Source organism: Chlamydotis macqueenii, chromosome 8 (assembly GCF_036417535.1).
Source record: "Chlamydotis macqueenii isolate bChlMac1 chromosome 8, bChlMac1.mat, whole genome shotgun sequence".
NCBI classification, from domain to species: domain Eukaryota; kingdom Metazoa; phylum Chordata; class Aves; order Otidiformes; family Otididae; genus Chlamydotis; species Chlamydotis macqueenii.
In genome coordinates, this window is record NC_141563.1 from 9,832,965 (window position 1) to 9,860,338 (window position 27,374).

Consider the following 27,374-nt stretch of genomic DNA (forward strand, 5'->3'; position numbering starts at 1 on the left):
TAAACTACGTTCTTATTGCACAGATAGTAGTTAAATGCAATCTCCTGCATTAAAGCAGAAATCTCATCCAAAGCAACTTATTTCTTTGCTTTCTTCCAATCACAAATTGGAAAACTAGACTTCCACAGATCCTTGATACCTAGTGAGTTATAAGCTGCAGGATTAATTTGATGGTCTGTAGTAACACCACAAATAAAACTATCATTTACCAAGCATTGAATAAGCTTGTTGTGGGGGAAGAAAACCAGAGTTTTTTCTCCTTCTTTCTTCTCATTACTCACCTGCTCCTCCTCCTAATAGATTTTAGCAGGCCCATTTTTAAACCAAACATATTTTGGAGTGCGTTACAAAATGCATCTCATTTCTGGATAGCGCTCAGCCTCCCCTGGAATCAACTGCTTCTGCATAACGCCATTTTGCCTACCGAATCCACCTGTTTGCACAGAATAACACGCCATCTATAAAACATGCAGCAGCTGAAGTACTTACCTGAAAACAGTGCCTCCATTACAACATTCACTTTCCTCTGAGAGGCTCTACTCGAGCAACACTGAGCACAAAAGATCAACACTGTGTTCCAAAATACAGTTACAATACTAAAAGCAGATCTTTTTGCAAACATGTGAAAACAGAATACACAGACGAGGCAATAGTATTTAAGATATCTTGCTCATAGTTGCCTTTTATTAACAGCATCCCAGTACATTCTCGATTATGTTTATATTTTTTCTTAGCGTTCTGGTGCCTTTACACAAAGAAGAAATTTGCAGTGGCATTAAAATGCCCTGAAATCTGGAATTATTTTCTATTGTAGTTCAGATCCAAGTGAACGTCACATTTCAAATATGAGTTATCTTTATCAACATTACTAGAATTCTTCTCTCCTTCCACTCTCCTCACAGCAAGCAAACAGTAATGTTACTGCCTAACATGCCCAGAAGAGTATCTCATAATGGAAAGCTATCTGTTTATAATCTAAAAATCCTGATTAGCAACCAGCGCTGACAACTTGCATGTATCTACAAGATAATCCACAATGGCTGGTCTAGATATAAGCTGTGGCTGAAATAGTTAATATTCCAAGAGAACGATGACTAAGTCAGAGCTGGAGAGAGAAATTCTCATCCAGAGTCACTGGGTAAAAGGTGGCATATACACATCTTGATTTCTATGCATTTTATTGCTTTCTGAGTTCTCCAGGTCTTGAGCTAAGGTATTTACATGCTGAACTGGTCTAGTCTTGAAACTACTAGAAACTATTTGTATACTTATGCTAGTTAACTAATATTACCTAAAACAATGCATATGGTGAAATGTTGGCTTCATTAAATCAACTTTTTACCGAATTAACTTCAATGAGATGAGATTTCTCTTAGCAAAGGAACTCTCAAAGTAAGAACTGTTACCTGGTGGTAACTATGCCAGTCTTACCAACAGTCTGAAAAACACCAGTAGTAGCATTTTACATTAAAAGAGCAACTAGGAAGAAAATGAAGGTTCCACATTTGTTTCTTGTAACAAGGTAACCAAACCTATCACTACAATCTATACTGCACATCTAACCGGTGATATCTAGGCAACAATTCTTCATTACTAATATATAAAACCCAGATGTTCCCATCTTGTAACTGGCCAGTACTTCCATGAAGCTCTGGATGCTTGAGTTTAATCACTGAAGTAATTGAAAGAGAAGATCGATGCAAAGACTGCAACAGCAGTTGCTATTACCACACCTACAACAACAAAGGAAATGCATTCAGTGAGTGGCAAGGGCAGCACAGTCATCAGCAGCTAGGGTGTGGAGGGCAGGGTCAAGGTGAATGACAAGCAGGACGAGAAGCAATAAGAGCCACCCCAAAAACTGTCTACCACTGCTAAGCCTAAATCCAAAGCTACGATGTTAGATAATTAAATTATAAGAGCTCCACATGACATTTCTAATCAGAGCAGGATCCTTCCCAAAATCCAGCTGACTACATATTTCTGTAATACCTTAGCCACATCCTGGCCTATAAAATAATGCACTGACTCTGCCCTACTGCTGAATTCTAGGAATCAGACCAGGAAAAATAACTAAAATCATAAGAAACAAAACCTATTGAGCTTTTCTGTGTGGCACTACATCTACTCTGCAAGGCTCTTTGTAGTACAACAGTCATTTTCTGATTAACATGCTCGTTACTGATGCCGTGAAGAAGACAACACACAAACAAAGCAAAACACCTGAGTAATGATTCAAGGGAAAACATTTTTACATCCACAGCAAACACTTATTTACTGCTAGTAATATTGAATCTTTCAGTTATTATGTTCTACTTCTAAGAATGAAAAGAAAACAGAAGTTACTGTTTTGTTGACTAAAATGCAACTATAATTTAATACAAAAAGACAGTCAAAGCTCACAGCAAAGAGAATTGTACTAAGTGCAGACAGGTATGTGAAAGCTGGACGAAGGAGTATCATGGACAAGTTGTATTTGAAAGAAGAGTTCTGTGGCTGGTGTTCGCTGAGTTATTGAGCCTGACAATTAGCACCCAAGCCCATGTGTATTTGTCAGCTTCCGAAGATCAGTGAGTCACTAGCCGACTTATGGATGCCTACTTGACACAGCCATTCAACTGTGGGGTTTGTTTTTGGTTTTTTTTTAAGTACAGAATTATAGAAGTGGTGGCTCTCCAAAAGAGAAATAAAGCTACACGAGCCTTTTGTATTGACTTGTCAGCTGAATGAATGCAAATACTGGTTTTGTTCCAACAGTGGGTTATAGTTCTTTCCTCCCCAGAAACACCCTGCACCTAAACCACTGAAATGGGAACTCAATTTAGAAAAGTACTGCATTAATCTCACCAGCTTATTAACGATGCTGTGGAATCTAGCAGTATTGAAAGGGCCCATTATAGTTTCTGGATTGCCATAGCAAAATCAGAGAAGTAACATACCCATATTTTGTTGAAGTTTCAACAGCAACGTTGCTTTTGTTACTTGTTTCTGTTGTGTGTCATCCATGTTGTCAGTAATTGGACAAATGTCAACTGCATGGAAACCAAGTGAAGAAGTAAATACTAGACAAAAAGCCAACAGTTCTGTTTTACAGTTGAACTAATGCAAATGGCCAAGAACTTGATATGAACTTTATAAAAAGTACATTTATGGCAGAAAAACACCAGAGTATCACAGTAGAAATGGTACAGTAGCAATAGTGTACTATTTAACTATTCTATATGGCTGGAAGAGTAAAAACAAAGAGAAAAATACATTTGGGAAGGAGTTCCAAAACTCATTTTCTACACCCTGCTTTCAGAATAACATATCCAACCCCCTTTACATAATCCGGGGAGAATTTGACTGCTCTGAGAGGGAACCATCAAAAAGAACCATTAAGCACCTTCCAGGATCAAAGTTTTCTCTTTAAAGCCATTTGTCCAGAGTTCAAGTTAGATGCAAAACCCATTGCCACTAACACAGTGAGCCCAGCATTATTCCTCCACCCAACAGACATACATTTTTTTTTTTTTTTTTCAAAGCATGGAAATTCCTCTTTGAAGATCCCTTAAAAACACACTTCCAGAGTAGGCATAGAAGACATGTTCCCCTTCAGAACAATTATTAACCCTTAGACTGCTCAGCCAGGATGTGAGAGAGCCTGACTATTTCCAGACTGGGGGGATTCAAACCCATATCCATTTCCTTTCCAAAGATTTTCCTAAACACTTGGCTTCATGCAGCTTGTCAGAGAGGGGGAAGAGAGAAAGAATGGGATTAATCTTGAGTCCTCTAGCTGAACTTGTTAGCTTCTCCCACACAGAGCAAGCATGCTTTGGAGTACGCAGTTCGCTGATAAGGCCACTTGATGGTGGTGGGCCAAAGGTCTTTGATTTGCTTTCCCATTCCCAGGATAGTTTGCTAAGGCATCACTTGTCAGAAGTTCTGATTACAATTCAGCAGCTACTATTGCAGATATCTTGTGGACAAGTCAACAGTAAGAGAAAGCGTTTGTGCTATTGCAGTGAGATCTGGACATCTTCGGACAGAACATAATGGGCATGCTGAGATAAGAAAAAAGGACTAACAGATTGTTCTTGTTCAGAAGATGAAGAAAACAACCTCACAGCAGTACCAGATATCAAGTTTTAGCACTCTGGAATATTAAACAAATAAAAACAGATCTCCCATTTCCAGAGTGAAGTTGTCAATCACTTACAAATTACAAGTTACATAGTTGAGTAATAAGGCACAACCCTTGTATGATTCACATGAAAATGATTCATGGAAAAGTACTTTCTCTATCATATCATTAGCTATGGGGGAAATGTATAATCTAGATGTGTGATCAGAAAGGTTGTTCCTGTCTTCTAAGATGAGTCATGTGCATGATTGTCTTTAAAGTCTTCTTAAGTCAAGCTTGCACAAGATCTACTGCCACACAAAAGCACCCAAACTAGACATTTAGGATCTGTCTTTAGCCATTTTTAGCCCTGAACTAACTGACCTTGCGTAGGATGTACTACAGCAGAGTAATTAATAACTGTCCGATATGAAACCTAACAGGATAGCAAGATATATAGATATAGACACAACTACATATGCATATATTAAGCATAAACATTGCTTTGAGACCTCTCTGCAAGCTCTACACGCAGGAAAAATAAAGGACAAAAAAATTTCAATGCAAGGGGTGCTTTTTTGAAGGGAAATCATCGCGTATCTCCAAAGTCCACTGCTCCATAATGAGGCCGTAGTTTCATCATTACTTTCTTCTCCACAAAGGAAAACACATCCTTATCTGCCTAAAAATACTCAACTAGAATAAACAAAATAATTGTTGCAAGATAGCTTTTTAAGAAAGTACCTTAACTAGCACAGTAAGAGCACCACATTTTCTCCAAACTACTTAACAGTTTTCAATTCCCTGAAATAACGTATCACTTTTAGAGAAGCTGACCACATTTCTTGAGTGACCTTTGAGGTCTAGATCCTACTAGCTTTAGTTCTACTGCTTTAGTTCTGACGAGCAAGTAGCATAGTTTGTGCCCTCTAACTTTGTTTCTTTGCATCTTTCTAAGAACTGTTGCACTTTTCTGAAGGTAACTTTTGAAGCTGTACATCAAGGCAGCAACGCTTGCTTGCGCAGGGGGGAAAAATTAAAATAAATAAATAAAAAAAGAGGAAAGAAAGAAAAAAAAAAAGAAACACCCTCGAGTTATTTAGTTACCAAAGGCATTTATGCCATTAAGGTACGAAAACTTGCATTTGAAGCAGCTGTAGTATAAAACATACAAAGAGTTTTCAAAAGCAGATGCTTTCTAGTACCAATTACATGAATGCTTCATTCTTTGTTAATTCTTCAACATGCTAACAAAGACGGGGAAGTGATTACCACTGCTGAAGTCTTATTTACATTTACCCACTCAGGGTATTTAACGCACCACTCCCAGCCCCTGCACCAAGCAGAGATTTAGTAAATCAAACCATAAATGCAGAGCTTTCGATTCCTTGTATTAAGGCACTAAATACCTTGAAACAACAGCGTTAGAGCTGTCTCTCAATTACCAACAGGTCAGTTTTTACTTTCTCTTTTCCATGTGACAATTTTAAAGCATGACCTCCCTGGAGAGCTGTACAAGGAATCAAGAGAACAAACCATAGGAGACAGCAGCAGAGGCCATACTAAGTAAGCACATAAAACTGACCTTCTCAAGATATCTTTATTTCATATGTTTTGACTAAAAGCTGCTTTAAAAAAAAAATATATCTTTTGGCTATACTGATTAGATCCTCTTAAGTGCTTATTTTAAAGAGTAACAAAAAAAAATTATTTGTAAAGCCTGTTCATGTTCTTGAATTTTAAAGAACTCTTTTTATCAGCAAACTTTCCCCAGAACTTCACTATGGACAGCATTTCTAGTTAATTCAAGGTTGGTGCCTAAGATGACAAGAATTTTGATACAGACAGAAAGGCCGATGTCAAAATTCACTACAAACCAGTTTTTACACCATTACTGAATACTGATTATTATTAATAAAGAGAGTGCTAAGCTTTGAGAAACACAAACGCTACCCAAATTGAAATGATGCACTGAAAAAGCCTTTACACAGGGGAAACCCCAAACTCTCACTATGTCTCAAAAACATGTTTACAGCAATACTTAGACACTTTATACCCAAGTACTAATAAAAATCAAATTGCATAAATAATGCTTTTTCTTACAACACAGAACACTTGTTCCACAATTAACAGGTCTAATTTCTAAAATGGCCTTCTGGGTGTTAATAAAAGTCTATAAATAGCTTGTGATTTTAATAAACAACAAGTTGATAATGCCGTAACAATAATAACAAGAATTGAACAGCACGGTGCTGATAGCATTATTACTACCATGGCAACTAACAGAACTCGTTCTACAGACAAACTTTATGGTTTTTCACTCAAACAAGGTCACCCTCATTTTTTTTTTCCAATATACTCTTTGTTTTTCCCCTTTCCTCTACTACGCACTTGATTTAATTTATGTTAAAAAAAAAAAAAAAGAAAATACATTGCACACACCTAACTGTATAACTAGCAAGCTGCAAGAACACAGAAATTCATTTTGTGAGCTACCTGGACATCATTTTACACGTAGTAATGGCATCAAATCCATACTAATGGTGCCAAATATTTGGGATGCACTGCTGTTAGTCTAATTGTGCTTTCTTCCGACCTCCAGATCATACCTCCTTACATAAGCAGTAAAGCTAAACTGAATCACCTTGTCTGCCCCACGCCTATCTCCACCACTACAACAACATTAATTTGCTTCCCTAAGATGTATTAATTCCTTAAAGCTCAGTAATAACTAGCTTTAAGATTATTAAAATTACCCTTATAATGCAAGACAGATTTTTATTGGCTTTCCTGTTTTTCTTGATGTTCTTCAGCTGTGTATGTCTTTTATTTCTTGGGATAGTAAGTCAGATTCACTGCTAACAGGGTTAGTTAAAACCTGGGAAAACTGATTAACTTTGAACAACTTAGGAATTTATGGATAGGTCTGAAATTAACAAACCAAAAAAACCCTCCAAGCAAACAAGTAGGTCAAGGAGAAGAACAGTAATCACAGTTCACCATACACAACAACCTCATGGATACATTTTCCATTTTTTGTCCCTGAATACCAATATTAAAAAGTGCCCAAAAGTTCTTATCTGAGAATCAGTGTTTTGTTTTGTTTTTAATTTAAGTTATAAAGCTGTAATCTGTAGCTAATATTCACATTGATGGGGGAAAAAAAGGGAAGAAATTAAATGTTTCTTCCAGTACGTCAAGGGGGCTTACAAGAAAGATGGGGAGAGGCTGTTCAGTAGGGCCTGTTGTGATAGGACGAGGGGTAATGGTTTCAAAATAGAGGGAGGTAGATTTAGATTGGATATTAGGAGAAAATTTTTTACAATGAGAGTTGTAGAACACTGGAACAGGTTGCCCAGAGAGGTGGTGGGTGCCCCATCCCTGGAAGCGTTCAAGGCCAGGCTGGATGAGGCTCTGAGCAACCTGATCTGGTTGGAGATGTCCCTGCTCCTTGCAGGGGGGTTGGACTAGATGACCTTTGAAGGTCCCTTCCAACCCTAACCATTTTATGATTCTATGATTAAATGTATTCCATAAGATCTAACGAAGTATTATTAGATGCATTTCAACTACAGACTTAACTCCTACATTGAAATCAAAGCTGTATGGGAAAAAACAACAAGACACTATATAAGCCAGAAATATTCAGAAAAACAAAGTGAGCAATTAGATTACAGCAAAATTCCTGCAATATTAAGGAATACAACAGTCTCATAATCAGATTATAAACTTAGAAGCATTCAGCAGAAAATGAAAAAGCATGCTCTCTTTCTATTTCAGGTGAATCACAAAAATTCAAAACATTTGATACGTAAATTAAAACACACAAAACAAAGAAAGGTACTTTGTATTTTTGAGAGAGTTGGGTTCTAACACGAGAACTTCCTGAAAGACAAAGTAGACTATATATGTATTTTTTAATATTTAGTGAAAAAACAGTAGATTTGACTAAATCTCTCAACATCTCATTGTACCTTATTCTACGTAGTATCAGAACTACGCACCACTTAAACTAGCAGAGTTGAACTACTAAAATAGTAACCAGAATATAAAGCTTTACACATTTTTCTTACAGTTTATTTGCCAATATAGAATCATCCTTAATTAATGTGCAGAGTAATGTGCGCAAGCCTTGTTCAATCATGTGTTTGTGTATCTACTGTAGATCATGAGCCATGTGTGCCAAGATAATGCAGTGAAAAAGCAAAATATTTGAGAGAAGAGAGTGAGGTCTGTTACAAGTCAAATACAAAAACTGCAAGAACCTTCACCACTTTTCACAAAAGTATTTAAACTATAATTAGATTGATACAAACCCTTACAGCTTGATACGAAGCCAACATATCCATATCTGGATAAAACTGGTCTGTACCATTAGCCAACATTTTCGTAACCTATGATGCAGTCTATCCTGGTTCTCAGATATGGTATTTACCTGTGTTAATGTCCTCTGCTATATGGATATCTTCAGCTTGCACAGATTGATCCAACATTTCAACAAAACGTTCCTGAATTTCTCCAGCGGCCTCATCACCAAACTTATAATCACTGAGCATCACACTGGATCCAGCAAGAGGAACAAACAGCCTTTGAGGTAAGACATGATATTCTCTCTCAAAATCTAAAAGAAGAGGGGGAAAAAAAATGCCATCCAAATAAAAGCCTTGCCAGTTACGATAAGATTACTCATTAATCTCTGACCATAAGATAATGCTATTGCAAAAGAAATGCTCAAGGTTTCTGTACAAAAAACATGTTTTTAGGCACGCCTTACTTAGTTGGTACCATTTCATGAAAGTTTTAGTTGCTACTATACTGATTTATGTTCTTACATTAGTCTCTCCAGAAATACCCGAGAGATCTCCAGAATAGATCATAAAATCTTCAACGGCCTTTTTTTAATGTTTAGAATGACTAGCAAAAGAACTCTGAGAAAGACTGCAGATAAGAGTGTACACAGAACAGCACGTAATTTCAACACCACAAAGGACTGCAAACATTCGGCTGCTTCACGCCACAAAGTACGGCTGCCACCTAAAGAAGAAACCGAAAACTGCACACAATCGAAAATCACGCAGGTTGGATAAATTTGGCTAACATAAAACCAAACCACATTATCCTGAAGCAAACGGTAATTCTGAACATTAATCGTTTTTCCTTACACAGTCAACCTCTTTCAATTTTTCTTTCTTCCAAAATCACTACCAACTATCCTATCTTTTAAAAGGCTTTTCTTTACATAAGATCTTCAATTGGTATATTTCAATTAACTAGTAATATCTGGTTTAAAAAAGACCTAAAGAAAATAACACAACAACATGAAGGTAACTTGATAGCGTTGCACTGACTCAAATAAATTTAAAGAATCACCCAGCATAAGCTAGGAGATGTAGGCTCAGCATATACCCCCTTAGTTTTTAATATAAACACGATAAGAAGTTTTATTTTCATTAGATCAATTTGCTTTGTGTTCTGTCCACTGCACGGTGCTCTGTTAAATCCAAGCTAATGCAATTCAGCAATTATTCAAGGTGCTGAAACAAGAACTACTGCTTTAAAAGACACTAAAGCCTGTCAAATAGTATTTGATGAAGAGAAATAAGTCTGAGAGCAGAGACTACACAAATGATGTATTTGTATAGTTAGTTAAAAGAATAATTAGGATACTTATTTACATTATAATCACCACATACAATGGCGCATTTAATTTAATGCAGATGAACCACTGAACTTTAGAGCTCGTGTCCACTAGCATTCATAACATAGGTGATATAAGAACATGGAAGGCCATGTCCAGCTGGTTCTTTTAATCCTCCCAAGTTTTAGCAACTTCAATATTAATAGGAATATCATACAGTAACTTAAAAATATAATAAGAATTCAAAAATGTGCGCGTTACAGTTAGAACTTCAGTGACAGAAGTTTCAATTACAGAATTTTTTTAAATTACTAAACTTATGATCAGTGACAAAGAAGCGGAAATTGCTTTTTGTGGTCATGAGAACCGAACACAAATTTTGTGTGAAAACTGTGATGCCAGAGAACACATCTGAACTTGACAAAAATACTCACAATTTAAGGAAAAGTCTAGGCTGCCAAACAGAAATTATGCTATTTGCTTTTTATTCTGTTCTAACCAAACTGGAACTTCAGTATCCCAGCAGAATTTTCTATTAGAACTAAAATTCACTGCAAATGTAAGCAATTTTTTAATCTGAATTCTTACTTTTTTTGTGAGGTCCCTTATTTATAATGAGATCTTCAAATAGTATTTCACATCGATCATTCAATGTGTTTATTATGTCTCTTTTCAAAGCCTGCAAGGACAAAGTGAAAAGATCAGTAATGTAAAAGCGATTTGTAAAACTTTTGACTACTAAGAAACAACAAAATAAGTCCCTTATAGGGTTTAACCCATGATGAAAGAATAGTTTTTCCAGAACATAAAAACTCTAAAAGGAATTTTAAGAGCTCCAATAAAGACAAGCCAACATCAAAAGAATTAAATAAAAAAAAAAGAAAAAAAGAAAAAAAACCACAAACCAAAAACTCAAGAGCTGAGGAAAATGTTAGCATTGTTAGAATAAGAACTGACAACTTCTAAACAATGCTATTAAAAACAAACAAAAATAATCACAAGGTATTGAAAGGAGAAGAAAAAAAGATTTTAAAAAACACTGAACAAATACATTTGTATTTTCCCGCATATACAAAACTATATTCTGTAACCTTTTAATTTTAAGAAAATTTGTCACAGCCTAATCACTTGGACAATTTGTGTAAAGATTCATCAGAGAACAGCCTTAACAACAGGAGATACACCTGCTAAAAGTGCAAAAAGACCTGAATCCATCACACATGCAGATGGTTTCTAAAAAAATCTGTATGTTCAAGGGGATGAACATCTTGACACCAGTTTAGACTAGTCTTTTGACAAAGAAAAACCAGTATGACACATTTCATGTATTTCAGAAAAATGTTTCTAATGAATTAACAACCTTTTGAATACCTGAATAGCTTCTTTAACTTTTGGCTTGTTGTTATGTACGTAGGCTCTGCATTTCACAGCACCTTTGAGATTGATGGAACCGCTGCACACCTGGACTGTAGCAGTTGATCTATGACTTGAACCCTGGGACTGAAAAATAAACGTGTTTCAGTTTTATCTTGTTACCTAGGCACTTGCAGCATGAGTAACAAAAAAATAGAACTAGGATACTAACAGCATATCTTACGATATTTACATATAAATTGTTTTCTCTCCTAATTTATAACTCTCTATTGTTTTATTTTTTGCCCTTTTTTTTTAGTTTTGTTAGTTAAGACTGAAAATCTCTCTCCTTTTCCATTATGGAAAATGTATTTACTTTTCCAGATGTTCTATTTCTTGCAATTTAAATATTTGTGCCTATAAGACTTCTAAAACTTTCCAGGCAAGTGGTTTGTGGCCAATATTAGTTTTGTAATCTAAAAAATCTTTTTAAGATTTTTTTTTTGAATGATTAAGTTTATATGTTTACCATATAGTGCGCATAACCTATGGTATCCTGAGAGTCATCCCATCAGTCAGTACTAAATTATAGATGTGGTCACATTTAGAACTGTATCAAACTGTTGCCTGGAAATATTCACCTAATTACCAAAACAATGAGTGTGCTGCATGAAGCACAATAAGACAAAACATGGATGCGTAACTTCCACATGAACTGCATAACTACCTCTGCCAAAATAAAAACCTTTCCTTTCTCTGAGGCAATTAACCATTGGAACAATAAAATAACAAAAGAAGCCAAGATACTCACCAAGTCTTTAAAATGCCATTTTATACATTTCTAAAAGTTTTGCTAAACATAACTTCAGAGAATTCAGGAACTACCTGACAAAATGGGATGGCCTTTGCTGCGCAAGAATCCTACAAAACAATGCCTGGACACATTCGGATTTTAGGACCTAGACTGGGGCACCCAATTCATGGTTCACATCAGCATCAACTCTGGTGGAGAGGAAACTCCTGACACAGATCCAACAGCTCCAAATTATGATTCAGTTCACAGGATCTGCACCTTAATCCAGAACTAGTGACTGAGATTCTGACCAAAGCTTTCAAGTAAACGCCCATAGCTAACCGAGGCAAGTTGAAGCGTAGGGGTCATTCTGAACTCCAGAACAATGCCAAGTCACCTTTAAGTCAAAGTATGCAGGCATGTACAGGTGTCCTACTATCAAATGAATTCATTTGCAGGACTTCATTTCTGTAACTAGTTTTTCAAATTTTCCTTACAGCTATACCGAGCAGTTTTTAGACAATGCGGTTATCACACCACAAGAATTTCTGAAGACACAAAATACGCAGATCTGTCCACAATCAGTTCTACAGTCAACATCCATGAAGGGGAAAAGTAAGCTGGATTGGATTTCTAGACAACAAATCAGAATGTTATTTTATCTTTCATTCTATTTTATATGATAGCAGCAAGTTTATATTTTACAAACCACTAAACACTTACCAGTTGTGTCAGAACCTTGACATCAGAAAACTGAGTGCTGGACTGAGTATTTCCTCTTAACTTTTTCTGAGGGGAAAAGAATTTTTTTTTTCATGAAACAGGAAAAAAAAGAAAAAAAATCTCCCTGACTCAAAGTCTCCTCACTATGGTATAAAATGTGCCCCAGCTTATAGCTTTTAAGAAAGAAAAATAGCACATAGAAAACAGCCATGAGAATATAATTACAAAACTAAAAGAGGAATGCATCAGTGAAACAAGGTGCTCCCACTCTTCGTTAAATATTTAGACATACATAGGTCTTCAAAATCTCATCACCTACATTCACACCTTACTCGTGTTCTTTAACGAGGAAACAGCACATAGAAAAATTTTCATCAGACTTCACATATAATTACTGCATTTACACTGCCAGCGGAAGAAGAGGCAATCTGCAGCAATGAAGTTGGGCACTCAAGCAGTTCAAGGCCACTAGATCAACAAGTATCGTGCAGAAGACTCAGTCAATGCTTTATCACACTGGAGGTTCTAATTACACATCTACTAGAGTTCAGTTCCTCATTTCAGTACTCACCTGTCCTTCCAGTAGTTCTGTGTCATCATCTTTAACTTGCCCATTGATCAGAAAAACACTATCTTCTATCTGTTTTGACCATCGATTTAACCCATTCTTTAAAAAAAGTTAAAACACAAAAATCCCATAAGATGAAAGAGAACTTCACTGCAAGAGTCAGACAGTATCATGCTGAAAATTACAGAAATGCAAATTTTTCATGTTTCAACAGTTACTCAGAGAGTTTCAAAGTCTGTGAAAAATCTGTCTATGTTTTTTCGAAGTTAAACCTTAAAACCAACTTGTTCAGAACATATCCATTAAGAAATAAGCATTTCAAAATACTGAAGTGTTACCCCAGGATTTTGATTTTCATAGAGAGGGATGCAGCCTATTGAAAGTCAATTCATATTAAAAGCATCCCAGACCTCTGTTCTAATTAGATGTAAACTTTCACTAGGTGAAGCAGAAGAGATTTTAGTTGGAATATTCATGACAATTGCTAAATAATTTTCAGCAAAGGAAACTACCAACACTAAGTACAGCAGAAGAAAAGCTATCTACATTTTTTATACTATGAATGCCTCATAGTAACTTCATACTACATTTTAAAGATGATTAACTGCCAAAGATTCTCTGCTCATTAGTCCTACTCCTCTAAAATGTTTCTCTCTAATTCTCAACAGAAAAAGTAGAGAGAAAAAAAAAGTAGCGTAGAGACCAACTACAAACCAACTACAGACCAACTGCAGCCAGTTAGTTACCTTGGTATTCTTCTCCAAGTCATGGTTTGGTGAAGTAGCAAGAAGTGGAATGTGAATATTAACATTTACGGTGCAGTCCAAAGCTAACCAGGAAGCAGAAAGAGCATTCTGATATTTCCAGTCAGCTGGTTTAGCTGAACTCTGAGAAAAGAAAAGAGCAATAAAGCATCTTTATAAAACACAGTATAACTCAAAGAGAGATTTTTTTTTTTTTTCAACATTACTTGTCATGCATTAAAAGCTGTATAGGACACACAGGATGGTTAGCTTACCTTTGGATCTTGTACATCATAGGTTCGGCAAACTACTCTTTGCTACTTAAAGAAAAAGATCTAGTGAAAAGCAAAAAAATGAGTACGAACAATTCACAATTAGCTTTGTCCTTTACTTAATTTATTTGCTGAGCTAACCTATGCTCTGAAGATACTTCTCACCTTTAATTAGTGTAAAAAACTAGAAAAACATTTGACTGTAAACTCAACTACCACACTGATGCTGTCCCACCTCTTATAAATATATTAAGATCAATAGATATTCACAGGGAGAATCATCAATGCACCGATTTGCAATTTGTCCTCATCTCTTTCACCTCCCTGAGGAAAAACCTTCCTTTCTCTCCTTGTATTATCTCACTATCAACAGACTCAGCATTCTTCTGCAGCACTAGTACAGATCCCACAGGCCTGCTAGGTCCCCACTCCCATATAAGTAACACTGGTAACACCAAGCTCAAGCAGCTCTACAGTATTTTAGATGTTTTCTTCAATTCATGCAAATCAAACTGACAGGGTAAGGCATAAGTTGATGCCACCACATAGGCAAACCTAACAATAAGAAAAAAAAAAAAATTAAGTTTTGCAAGGGTAAAAGGGTCAATAGTCTTACTCATGGCTAACCAGACAACTTCATTATTTCAGCTGACTGGTCTACGCATATTTGAACTCAAACAACTTCCTCCTCCCAACATATAATTTACTCAGAAATAACTACAGAAGAGAGGTTGGGGGTAACAGTCTCAATCAATAAAGCCTGCAGCGGAAAATAACAGAAGACTGGTGAGGAGGATTGTTCAAGTCACTTGCAGCTGGGGTCTCAAAAAACCCATACACCATACTAATTGTTGTTTAGTTTTGCATGCTTGACAAGTAGCACCTCTCTGTTTCGATAATAAAGGTCTGTGATAGATTCAGAGGCGCCCTATCGAACACGCTCGAGATTCTTGCCCTGCTTTGAGAAAGATCTAAGCGCAGTGGCAAACTACACCTGCATGAATCCCTGGTACACAGGCAAAACCAGCAGCTTCGGTAACTCTCTCTTGCTCTCAAACTCTCTAGCAAGGACTGAGCTCCACGGTGCCTGCGTGCCCCTGCCCAGGTGTTGCTTCAGAGATCCCCCAGCTCACAAGCTAATGAAAATAAATTTACTCTTTCCATTTCATTCGTGGTTTTGTGTTTGCTCCTGCATCCTGCCTGTGTCAGCTCACAGGCCTTGCTAATAAAGGATACTTTTTTGTAGCAGAACAAATTTGAAGAGCTGCTCTGTCTGAGACCTCCTCCTCAGCAGGTTTCCAGAGCCTTCTTTTAGTCAAGGACTTTTCCACTGAGAAGATTAGCTAAAGATGAAAAAAGTATTACTGATTTTCCCACAAAACTAATGCATTATAATTTCCAGAAAATAGTCTTGTACTAAAGTTCTAAGCCCAAGTGATATCATAATTATGTATAAATGGGAAATACAGCTTACGTGTTATCAAAACACCATGTCAAAAGAAGATTCAACAAAGACTCATAGGCAACTACTCCAAAGAGAAAGTTGCTCATCAAATCTTAATTCAGCTCCTTTACAAATCAAATCAAGCAACAACCACATATTCATCTTGTAGGCTTTTCTCCTTACAAAAATATTACAGCTTTATGTCTATCAGTTGAGGCTCACGAAAGACAGCTGTGCAAAATAACTACTGATTAAAAAAAAAAAAAAAAAAAAACAGATTTTAGTTCAGCAATCACTGATCACCTGGACACAGCTCATCTTTTTTTCTTGGCTACTAGTTTCAGTAGTCACAACTGAGACACAATTGCATTGCACTGCCAAAACTGATCTTGGACCTTAGGCTTCAAAACGTACTCAAGTTTAAATCACTTACCACACTTAACTTACGAAAACAAAAAAAAAAAAATGCATTTTAAGTCTATCAGACAGTAGCACATTCTAAGCAGTTTTTAAATATAACCCCCCCAGCCAAGTCAAATACCACTAGCTCTATACAAGATATTCCTTTCAAAGGAATCAGAGCTATAGATCTTTCACTGCTGTAAACACCTCTAATCTGAACAATTAATTCAGACAAAAATGCTAACATGCTACCATTACTAACAACTGCACCATAAGGACTTAGCCAAAATGTCCGCTTTCAGTAAATACAGTAAGGTTTGCTACTGCAGTAACAGTTATCACAAGAAATAGAAAGTTAGCAAATACAAGCTGTGGCACAGTCCCATAGGACAGCAATTTCTGAGGTTTCAGTCTCAAAACCATCTTTCAAACCAGATTTGTGCGCTTAGATATAAAGCAACAAGCCAACCCGTATCTACCCCAGTCAATGACAGAAAATTACTCAGCTACACACCTAAAGATATTCCTGTCTTTCTACCAGGAAGTCTACTTACCTTGCGCAAAGCATTTTGACTCTCTTTTGACAGTTCTGGTGTTGCAATAATAAATACACCAAGAACTAACAAGCCTCCAGGAAGCATTCTAGAAACCTTAGAAATAAAAATGGACATTTATTAATAGGAATCAGAGATCTATCAACCACGTAACTAAATTTCTAATGAGACAAGCATGCATCAAGAGCAGGAATTAAATAATCAAGACTGTTTTTCACTTACAGGGTCCTCTGAAATATAGGAACACATTCGCAGATTTTCTGACCTCAGTTCTACCAAGTCTCTGTTTCATCATAAACTTAGAAAACACCACAGATATTTTGGTTTAAAATATCTGTGCCTAGTATGGTTAGGAAGGTTCTTCTACCTTGAGAAAAGCACTTGAGATTACAGAAGGGATGAGACTGACAAAAACTATCTTATTTCTTTTCTGTTCTTCCCATCCCCTTTATTAACTCATACTGTGCTACCTGAGTGGCGTGTGTAGTTATCCATTCTTCATCAATGGATGCCAGTTTTGAAGGACTGATGTTGTCTTCCTTCTGCTCTTCCTTTGGCGGCGTTCTAACAGCTCGAATTACGTAGTCTCTTTGGGAAGAACACTTTCAAAAGCATCAATATAAGCAAATATACCATGAAGCTGATATCAAGTCTGAGAATATACTGTGTAACATAGTAACTGTAAGGTCTGCTTTACAGTAGGTATCATCACACTCTGTAGTAATCTGTTACTAAAAATAGTTCCTTCATTAATTTGCCCCTGCCCTAAAGCCTTGTTTATTTTCTGGGGGTCCTACCTCTCACAGAATGATCTGAAAAGACTCGAGTAGCTGGTGGACACTGCGAACCCTTTACAGGAGACCCTTCTAGTCATATTACCGCCCTCCTGCACTATACAAACTCAATGTGACATTAACGGACTTATCCCAGACAATTAAGGCCAAGGGGGTTTTCCCCTGTTAACATGAATGAATGGAACAGGCTTCAGATATTTCACACTTACCTGCCCTATTAACAGGCCAGTGACATACGGCTTTAATTTTGTGCTGAGCTCTGAAAGATACTGCCCGATCGCTTCCTCGACAAAATAAGTTCTCCCCATTGCTGCAGGTTTAAGACTAAGTATTGTAGGTTCAACCTAGAAAATAAGTGATGTATAAAGTCAAAGCACATACATATACTATGCCGGTTACATGAAAATTAGGGTCTCAAAGATCCTGAATACATTATCTGTCAACAAAGGTTAGTTACATAGCTCTACAATCTGCAAGCTTGTTTTTGTAAATGAAAAACATAACTCTCTCATACTAGAGGAAAAAGTATGTGACCGTTACTTGAAAGAAAATTATTTTAAATATCTGCCACTGAAATTCTATGGCAAGCTATGCAAGTAAATGCAATTAAAAACATGTCTTCAAGCAACAATTTCTTGCTGCATCATGTTTCATCAGCGGCCAGAACGTAAAGCATGCATTTCTGCATTCACATTCCTCTTCGAGGGACTTGATGAATTCCACACTTGTACTTAAAACTTGATAAATTCCACACTTAAACGTGCCATGCACAGTTTTCATTCCAATCCCTAAGGCATTAAAGCACAGCGTCTGTGGACTACCCATAAGGGCATCTTTACAGCTCGAGGACTTTCCCAAAAAAAAAAAAAAAAAAAACTATGAAAAAGCTGAAGCCAAAGAGCACACGGTGAGGAAGTACAGCGCATTCTGAGTCCCCGCAGAGGCCTCTGCAGGAGAAAGCCGCACAGGGGCGGCGGCGGAGCTGAACGGGGGCGAAGGGGAAGGCTGTCACCCACTGCACCTCAGCCCGCACACCTCTGCGCCCGCCTGTACCTGCACCGCGGCCCGGCGGCGGCTCCCGCACAGCTCCCCCACCGCCTCGGGGCGCGGGTCACCCCCGCACCAGCCCGACGGGTTCCGCCGCCGCCACCGCCGCCACCAGGCCCCCCGGCTCGGCCGCCGCCGCCACCAGGCCCCCCGGCTCGGCCGCCGCCTCAGCCGAGCCCGCAGGTGACCGGCGCCCACGTCAGCGGCAGGCGCCGCTCACGCCACGGCACGCGGGGATGACGCACGCCGCCGCCGGCTCGCGCGCGGGAAAAGGGCGCGCAGAAGGAGAGCCCCCGCGCCAGCGCCGCCACGCTTTGAGTGGCGGGAGCGGTAACGCCTCTTCCGGCAGCTCCAGGGAGCAAAGATCGCCGTGGAAGAGCGAGCGCTCTCATTGCGAGCTGCGGGACGAAGCCTTCGGGCCCCCTGTCTCGATTTTAGCTGCTTTCACGCATTAACCAGCAACTCTCGCCTCGCTCAACGTGGCGGAAAGAGTCGCCCTACCGGAAACGGAAGTACTCACAGTGGGGACTGGCGTTCCCTGGAAAACTACACTTCCCGTGATCCCGCGGGGCCCGGTCCGCCTGCTCGCACATGCGGTGTTGTCGCATCTGCGCGGTTGGGCGCGTCGCGGCCGGTGGCGGCGAGGCCGGAAAGCGCAACGGCTGCTTCCAAGATGGCGGCCGTGTTGCAGCAGGTCCTAGAGCGGGCTGAGCTCTCCAAGCTGCCCAGGCCGGTGCAGGGGAAGCTGGAGCGCTTCCTGGCCGATCAGCAGAGCGAAATCGACGGGCTCCGAGCCAGGCATGAGCGCTTCAAGGTGGACAGCGGTGAGTGCCGAGAGGGAGAGGGGAAGCTGGGAGGGTGGGAACGGAGGTGAGAGGGCAGCGGGAACGGGGCAGGCCCCGCGGTGCTGCTGCGGAGGGGGCTGCGCTGCCCAGGGACTGAGCCGTATCCACTCCTCCCGGTGCCTGGGCAGGGGCAGCGGGCTAGCAGCTCGGCTGGGGACGGGCTGAGGACGGGCTAGGTGTTGTCTTCGAAACGCTTTCGGGGGTGATCTGGGGCCGGTGAGGGGGGGTGTGCCTTCTCTGGCTCGGAAGGGGCCCCGTCAGTTGAAACATGGTGGGGTTTTATCTCTCACTTTTGCTTGGCAAGAGGAGTCTGATTTTTTTTTTTCTTTTTTTACAAAGGACTACTCAGAGCTAAAACTGCATGCAAAATGGGCTTAAAAAACAGCTTTTCACCAGATTTTGAACAAGCATGGATATGCTACAGGCTGTTTTGATCCTTGTAGCACAAGCGAAGTAATGATTTGTTTACGCAACTGTCAAATAGTCTTAAGCTTATACTTTTTCTGTTAGATTCCATGTTGAAGACCACAACCATAAAAGGCTACTGATAGAATCAACGTTTCTGTATTGATTTAAGGGTTACTTGATCACAGAAAAACAATATCAGTAGAGAACTGGAGTAGAAATCAGAGCAGTGTAGATGATTCTATGAGTGCAAGCACTGGTCAGGGTTGTGAGCATGAGTCGGTTTATTGGGTAGGTGGTATATTTCTGATGTAAACTTTATTTCTACCTTTCTTTCAACCTTTCTGTCTCTTTCACAATAGAAATCTTAGAATCAGTGAATAGTTTGGCTTGGAAGGGACCTTTAAAGCCCATCCAGTCCAACCCCCCTGCCAGGAGCAGGGACATCTCCAACCAGATCAGGTTGCTCAGAGCCCCATCCAACCTGGCCTTGAATATTTCCAGGGATGGGGCTTCCACCACCTCTCTGGGCAACCTGTGCCGGTGTTCTACCACCCTCAGCATAAAAAATTTCTTCCTTATGTCCAGTCTGAATCTACCTCCTTCTATTTTAAAACCATTATTCCTTGTCCGATTGCAACAGGTCCTGCTAAAAATTTTCTCCCGATCTTTCTTATAAGCCCCTTTTAGGTATTGGAAGGCCTCACTAAGTTCTCCCTGGAGCCTTCTCCTCTCCAGGCTGAACAGCCCCAACTCTCTCAGCCTGTCCTCACAGAACAGGTGCTCCAGCCCTCTTACCATCTTCATGGCCCTTCTCTGTTCTCACTCCGACTGGTTCACATCCTTCTTGTGTTGGGGGCTCCAGAGTTGGACGCAGTGCTGCAGGTGGGGTCTCACCAGAGCAGAAAGGGGCAGAATCACCTTGATCAACCTGCTGGCCACGCTTCTTTTGATGCAGCCCAGGATGCGGTTGGCTTTCTGGGCTGCAAGCACACGTTGCCAGCTCGTACTGAGCTTTATATCTACCAACACCTCAAAGTCCTTCTCCTCGGGACTGCTTTTGATCTGTTCTCCGCCCAGCCTGTACTTGTGCTTGGGATTGCCCTGACCCATGTGCAGGACCTCGCACTTGGCCTGGTTGAAGTGCATGAGATTCTCACAGGCCCACCTCTCCAGCCTGTCAAGGTCCCTCTGGATGGCATCCCTTTCCTCCAGTGTGTTGACCACACCACACAGCTTGATAAATTCATAAAGCATCATGAATTCATAGATCTTGCTAACTTAAATTCATGAAGTGTGGTGTAAATTAAGGTAGCACATTTTAGCAGATTAGTCTCTTTCAGGTCCGTTCTTCTTATATAATGCTGTCCCTCCAGCCACATTTGAAATTGTGAGATGGTAGGAACCATGAGATAAATAAAAAATCCCTCAGTACTTCTATTTTACAGTTAAGTTCTATGACACAGTTACTGTTTCAGATAACCAAAATTTAGACCTAGTTGTTTTCCAGTGCTATGGGATATGCAGAATAGAGCACAAGAGTTCATTTTAAGAACTGCTCATTACAGATTTTCTCAATTAAATCTCCTAATACCTAGGGTTATGTGAATTTGATTATATGTGTATAGAAATATACCACAGGTAAAATAAGTTTTAAGTTGATCTGACTGAGTCCACACTGCATAATTGTGCTGATAAAATGTTCTCTAGGTATGTAAAAAATGTTGAAGAGCTATTAATTAAGTTGTTATTTTATGGATAATTTCTGGAAACGTATCGCTTTCTATGCTAACAAAGTATTTTAAACAATGTTAATTCAATGTGGAAGTGCATCTTTTTGCCTTCAGAAAGAATTTTTGCTTCAAATTCTACTGTAGTAGTATTATTTTTAGATAGTTTCTTTGTAAATACCATTACTTAAGATGTCCATTAATAAAAATCCTTGATAAAAATGAGAAAGAAAAAGTAATGCTTATTAAGTGAAGTTAAGATAACGTTATTTTGCAGAACAACAGTACTTTGAAGTAGAAAAGCGTCTGGCTCAAAGTCAGGAGAGACTTGTAAATGAGACTCAAGAATGTCAAAGTCTCCGTGAGGAGCTTAAAAAACTTCGTAAGTATAACTGCACATTCTTAAGATCGCGCAGGATATTCATTCTTCAGTCCAATGCTATGCTGAAATGCTTTAAGTTTTGAGTAGGAGTTGAAAATCCATCCATCAACTACATTTGTTATTTTTGCAAGTAGAGGGATGTTTTGCTTTTGTCTTCAAGTCTGCTTTTTTAAATGGAATTTTTGTTCTAATGGAAAAAAAAAAAACACCTTGCTTTCTGATTTGGTAGTAATAGTAATACAGTGGGTTATGTATTAATCTTCACAATAAATGCCTATGCTTTAAGGGTTGTATTAGTTTGCCACAGTACTGCCTAGTCCATCTATAGTGGAGTCTAGAATTCTTCTCTTTCTCCTTCTTTTTTTAATCTTTTTTTTTTTTCCTTCATGTTGTTAAGGGAAATTTTGGCTTAAGTGCATTTGGAGAGTGAATTCTGTCATTATGTTACAGTGGAGAAACCTCACTACTATTTCTTCTTATCCAACAGATGAACAGTTGAAGTCACTGAATGAGAAAAATAAAGAACTTGAAGCTGCTCAGGAGCGTAATGCAGCCATTCAGGTACTGGAAGAACTTGACGATAAGTTGAAAGACTGTGGTTCACCTGTTCCGTTGCAGCAAAGAATGCAATCAATTTCCAAACTGGGCTGTATCAATATCAGTACAGATATGTTCTGGTGTATATATTTACATGTCCATATGGCCACGTGTACAGGACAATTGTGTGGGTTTTTTAAGGAAAAGATGGTGTTTCAGCAAACTGAATTACAGGTGAACATGTATCAGAGCAGATCCTTTATTTCAGTCTGTTTCAGCTTGTTTCATTCTAGCTGAAACCTGTTCTGAAGTGACTTTAAGCTGAACCTCAAAAATCGAACAAAGGTGTAAAGAGGAGTTCTGGTTTTCCCCCATCCATTACCATACTCTGGCACAGTTTTTCTTGCATTGTGCTCAAAAGTCAGGGGGTTGTGGGATGAGTTACTTGAGCTGACTGATCCAGCGGAACGCTAACTTTGGAACAGGAAGTGAAAACATTATTATTATTATTATTATTATTTATTTATTATTTATTATTATTACTAGGTTGATTTGTCCAGAATGGGAAGACAGGTCTGATTGTTTTCCCAGAGGGGCTTACCTGGGCCTAAGTGTAGTGGTTTGTACTGGCACCTTAGAAGGCAAAGGCAATACTATCACCTATAAATGATCCAAGCTTATTGACTTTTACTTTATTTTGATTTTTTGCATGTGTTCGTTCCTTGGTTACTATGTTATCTCTTTTATTTAACCAAATAAAACTGTTTCATTGAAGTCTTATCTGTCAAAGCTGTCTTTCAAATAATGTTAAAATTGGATGCAGTTTTGAACAGTTACTGTTGCTTGTTTTGGATTACTGTTTGTTAGGCCTTCAGTTTGTTTCACCTATTCTAAGTTCAACAACTTGCATTCTGAACTTCATTTAAATATAGCTAGAACCAGAGGGAGTCCTGTGGCAGTCTGGCCCTTTCTATGCCACTTGAAAAGCAAAGACATGAAAGCTACCTATTCCGTATGCTGTTCTTGAAAGCTGCGTGATACTTCTCTCCTCTTTGCTGTCGAATCTTATAGTGGCATTTTGCATTTAAGCACAAAGGGCCAGCTGGACATTAGTATCAGAGGGATTTGTGGGAAAAAGACCACCACATTAGTTGAAACGTGTTGGCCATTAGGCACTAGAAGAAAGAGATATGTTAACCTGCATTTGTTTCAATTGTATATCCCAATGTGACAGAAAAAATGGAAGCAGCCATGTTTTCATACTATGTAGTTCAAACTGGTTCAGCTGCCCACTGTGAAAGTCTCTTACCCCAGTTTTCAGTCACTGTAGTTGGCTGGAGTAACTCACTGTTGTTTAGCGTGCTTCTCTATGATGTAAAGTGTGAATAGTGACTATAAGCTGTTGCAGAAAGCTGATCACATTTCTTTACTGCTCTTCTACATTTTTTTTCAGAGCCATTTAAGTAGAGAAAAAGAAGAACTGGAGGCCGAAAAGAGAGATTTGGTTCGGACAAGTGAAAGACAATCTCAGGAAGTTGAACATTTGAATGGTATAGCCGAGAACATTAACAAATTAGTTCACATGATTTTGCTAAGTAAAACAATTGAACTGGTATGGAGTATCCAGTTTGTATAGGCAGCACCAAATAATGGATTAGCAGTATACAATTACAACCATTATATCTTGTCTGTTCTCATTCTTTACAGTTTAGTTAAGCTGAGTAATTAAAACTGACGACTGTTCTACAATTAGGTCTTTTTAACACTGGTTTCCCTCCTCCAGAGGATGTTAAACGCTTAAATGAAAAGCTTACAGAAGCAAACACAGAAAAGGTGAAACTTCAGTTAAAGTTGGATGAGCTTCAAACATCAGATGTTTCCTTGAAGGTGGGTAGTACTTCTTATGTATAGCACAAGTTAATGTCCTAATAAGTAGATGTTTACATGTGATGTAATCATAATTCTGTAATTATTGACTTTGAAAGTAGGTCGAGTGTACTGCTGTTATTTATAACATTATTTTATTATAAAATTGGTGGCTGTGACTACAAATGAGACATTTACTTATAGTAGGCAAGGGGGCGTCATGTTGGGCAAGCATATCCAAGCCTTATTGGTGGCAATGGTGGCTGCTACTACCTACTAGGGGAAAGGCTCCAGATCTATGAAGGCAGATAAAAAGGAGAAAAATAATTATTTGTGAACCTGCACCATTTCTCTGTGAGCAGAATAAACTCCAGAAAGAGTCGAAAGAGAGGAGGAAAGGAGAAAAGAGGATGAAAACTTTCAAACCTTTATTTATTTCCTTTAACTAGATGCTAATCTAGTTATAATGTTCCCAGATAACATAAACTTTGAGGAAACTAACTCAAGCTTGAAGAGCTTCTTTGTAGTTTGAGACTGGTAAGTTAGTATCACCGATGTAATAGAGAACACTGCTGTCGTTTGGTGCCATTTACCAAATTACAGTACATTTTTGCTACTCCTACTCTAATAATGTACTATGATTAACTTCTTTATTTTCTGTGGAGCCAGTACAATTACAGTATGCAATTTTCTTTTTAGTACCGTGAGAAAAGGTTGGAGCAAGAAAAAGAACTACTACAGAATCAAAACACGTGGCTGAACACTGAGTTGAAAGCCAAAACAGATGAACTTCTACATGCTGCCAGGGAAAAAGGCAATGAAATCTTGGAGCTTAAGTGTAATCTGGAGAACAAGAAGGAGGAGGTAGCGTAATTACTGAGTGTTTTTCCTGTTTTCTATTGGGTTTGCATGGCAAAGTTTTGTTAGCGGGGAGGCTACAGGGGTAGCTTCTGTGAGAAGCTGCTAGAAACTTCCTGTATGTCCAATAAAGCCAATGCCAGCTGGCTTTAAGACAGACACACTACTGACCAAGGCTGAGCCCATCAGTGACAGTGGTAGCACCTCTGTGATAACATATTTAAGAAGGGGGGGAGAAAAACAGCAGCAAGGAAAGGGGGGCACAGGCCTCGCCCCTGGCCTCCCACATGGGCAGCAGTCTGAGTTGGGCCCAGCGCAGCAGTGGGGAGAGAGGAGTGATGATATGTGAGAAGAACAGCCCTGCAGACACCAAAGTCACTGAAGAAGGAGGAGGAGGAGGAGGTGATCCAGGTGCCGGAGCAGAGATTCCCATGAAGACTGTGGTGAGATAGGCTGTCCCTTGCAGCCCATGGAGGTCCGTAGTGGAGCAGGTGGATGCCTGAAGGAGGCCTTGGCCCCATGGGAAGCCCACACTGGAGCGAGCTCCTGGAGGGACCTGTGGACACATGGAGGACCCACGCTGGAGCAGTCTGTTCCTGAAGGACTGCACCCTATGGAAGAGACACACGCAGGAGCACTTCATAAAGAACTGTAGCCTGTGGGAATGTCTTGTGCTGGAGAGGCGTGTGAGGACTGTCTCCTGTGGGAGGGACCCCATGCTGGAGCAGGGGAAGAGTGTGAGGAGTCCTCCCTCTGAGAAGGAAAGAGCAGTGGAGATCATGTGTGATGAGCTCACCACAACCCCTATTGACCGTCCTCCTGCACTGCTCAGCAGGGAGGAGGTAGAGAATTTGGGAGTAAAGTTAAGCCCAGGAAGAAGGGAGGGGTGAGAGAAGGTGTTCTTAAGAACACACTGAGGCTTGTGGGTTTATTTGGTTATACGTAATTGGACGTATTTTCATTTAGCTGAATTCATGGAAGCAAAGACTGTTAGCAAATGTAACCATTTATGCTCTTTCTGGAACTTTGGGGGTTTTTTTTAAAGTGAAAAACAGTGAGATAGGTATTTCCCAAAATAAAGTGAATTGGAAAGACAAATTTATACATGGTGTTCTCATGTATTCTTGAACAGGTTTCCAGAATGGAGGAACAGGTAAACAGCTTAAAACAGTCAAATGAAAATCTTCAGAAGCATGTGGAAGACCTTTTGAACAAACTGAAGGAGGTAAGACAACTTGAAGTATGTATGTAAAAGCTCTACAGTTGCTTCTACAAATTATAAACCAAAATGTGTGAAATAGGAATAGTGGAATGCTCCCTCACCCTGTCTCTTCTTTAATTTACAAGGCGAAAGAGCAGCAAGCTAGTATGGAGGAAAGATTCCACAATGAACTGAATGCCCACATAAAATTATCCAATTTGTATAAGGTGAGTTTATTGAATCTCTTACGAGTGTATATTAGTATTACTTGGGGCCCAATCTTAGACTTAAATGTGATGCAGGCTAGTTTTTTTTCTGTTTTTTTTTTTTTTTCCCCCACAAAGTGTGGATATGGAGAAGACTGCCTTCCATTGCAAAACATTGTGAAACATCCAAAGCGTTGTTTTGTTTGCTGTTGTCTTGGGCAGGATGTGTAATCTTAAATTGTTTGTATCATTTTGTAGCTTGAGCAAAACTTGGGTTAAAATTGTATTCTTTTGCTCACTGTCTTGGGGCTTCATATTGTATGAATGTGGTTATGTCTTATCTGTTGGGAGGTAAAGGTTTGTACGTGAAATATGAGTATGCAAGAGATTCTTCTGTGTTTGGTTAGCAGTTCATTTCAAATAACACTGCAAGTGTTTGTGATCTGATTAAGACAGCTGATTTAATCCAAATGGAAAAAGAATTGTCCAGTTTAGGTGAATCGTTTATCATTTTACTAAAAAACTACATGTTCATAATTTTGGTCGGTTTGAGCTTTCTTATAAAAATATAATTGCTATTACTGTGTAATAAAAGGTTACATAAAATGTTTTTATTTAGAGTGCTGCTGATGACTCGGAGGCAAAGAGCAACGAACTGACAGGAGCAGTAGAAGAGCTGCACAAGCTCCTGAAGGAAGCAGGTGAAGGTAAGCTGTGAGTGAGAAATGAGAGACGGAACAGAACAGATAGCTCTTTTGTAACTACCTTGATGCATTGCAGTATGAGTATTGAGCATTTATGAAAGGAACTTCCTTAGGCGTTTGGGATAGTCACTTTGTAACAAAAATTGTATGTGGCTAGTTGAATTTACTTGGGGGAGTGTGTGGGGAGGAACTATCTTCAAATAT

At 39.1% G+C, this 27,374-nt stretch overlaps 2 protein-coding genes across 3 annotated transcripts in view; one reads left to right on the top strand and one right to left on the bottom strand.

Moving 5' to 3' along the window:
- Window positions 1-652: 652 nt before the first annotated feature.
- On the bottom strand, window positions 653-17,699 carry ODR4 (odr-4 GPCR localization factor homolog). Its single transcript, XM_086754002.1, has 13 exons — window positions 17,599-17,699; window positions 17,066-17,197; window positions 16,596-16,691; window positions 15,432-15,538; window positions 14,199-14,235; window positions 13,927-14,067; window positions 13,184-13,279; window positions 12,613-12,678; window positions 11,115-11,243; window positions 10,332-10,422; window positions 8,541-8,726; window positions 2,940-3,032; window positions 653-1,733 (listed from the first exon to the last, which is right to left on the bottom strand). Exons 1-13 carry the CDS (start codon window positions 17,695-17,697, stop codon window positions 1,666-1,668), a joined length of 1,341 nt encoding a protein of 446 aa, XP_086610128.1. The 5' UTR covers window positions 17,698-17,699; the 3' UTR covers window positions 653-1,665.
- A 1,379-nt stretch (window positions 17,700-19,078) lies between these two features.
- TPR (translocated promoter region, nuclear basket protein) overlaps window positions 19,079-27,374 on the top strand; it is a 42,062-nt gene continuing 33,766 nt past the window's right edge. For both annotated transcript variants that reach the window (XM_086752869.1, XM_086752870.1), the window contains exons 1-9: window positions 19,079-19,260; window positions 21,694-21,798; window positions 22,286-22,359; window positions 23,789-23,885; window positions 24,119-24,222; window positions 24,901-25,065; window positions 26,192-26,284; window positions 26,407-26,487; window positions 27,086-27,173. In XM_086752869.1, coding sequence (XP_086608995.1) covers window positions 19,110-19,260; window positions 21,694-21,798; window positions 22,286-22,359; window positions 23,789-23,885; window positions 24,119-24,222; window positions 24,901-25,065; window positions 26,192-26,284; window positions 26,407-26,487; window positions 27,086-27,173 — 958 coding nt within the window. In that variant the 5' untranslated portion in view covers window positions 19,079-19,109. The remainder of the gene's footprint in view (window positions 19,261-21,693; window positions 21,799-22,285; window positions 22,360-23,788; window positions 23,886-24,118; window positions 24,223-24,900; window positions 25,066-26,191; window positions 26,285-26,406; window positions 26,488-27,085; window positions 27,174-27,374) is intronic.

What these genes read in the sequence shown, in the direction of transcription:
- ODR4 (XM_086754002.1), bottom strand. Translation starts at nt 17,697, where the DNA reads ATGGGGAGAACTTATTTTGTCGAGGAAGCGATCGGGCAGTATCTTTCA. An exon ending in ATGATGTACAAGATCCAAAG is followed by an intron (nt 14,068 to 14,198) that starts GTAAGCTAACCA and finishes TTCTTTTCTCAG; the next exon opens with AGTTCAGCTAAACCAGCTGA. An exon ending in TCAAGGTTCTGACACAACTG is followed by an intron (nt 11,244 to 12,612) that starts GTAAGTGTTTAG and finishes TTTATTTTTCAG; the next exon opens with TCCCAGGGTTCAAGTCATAG.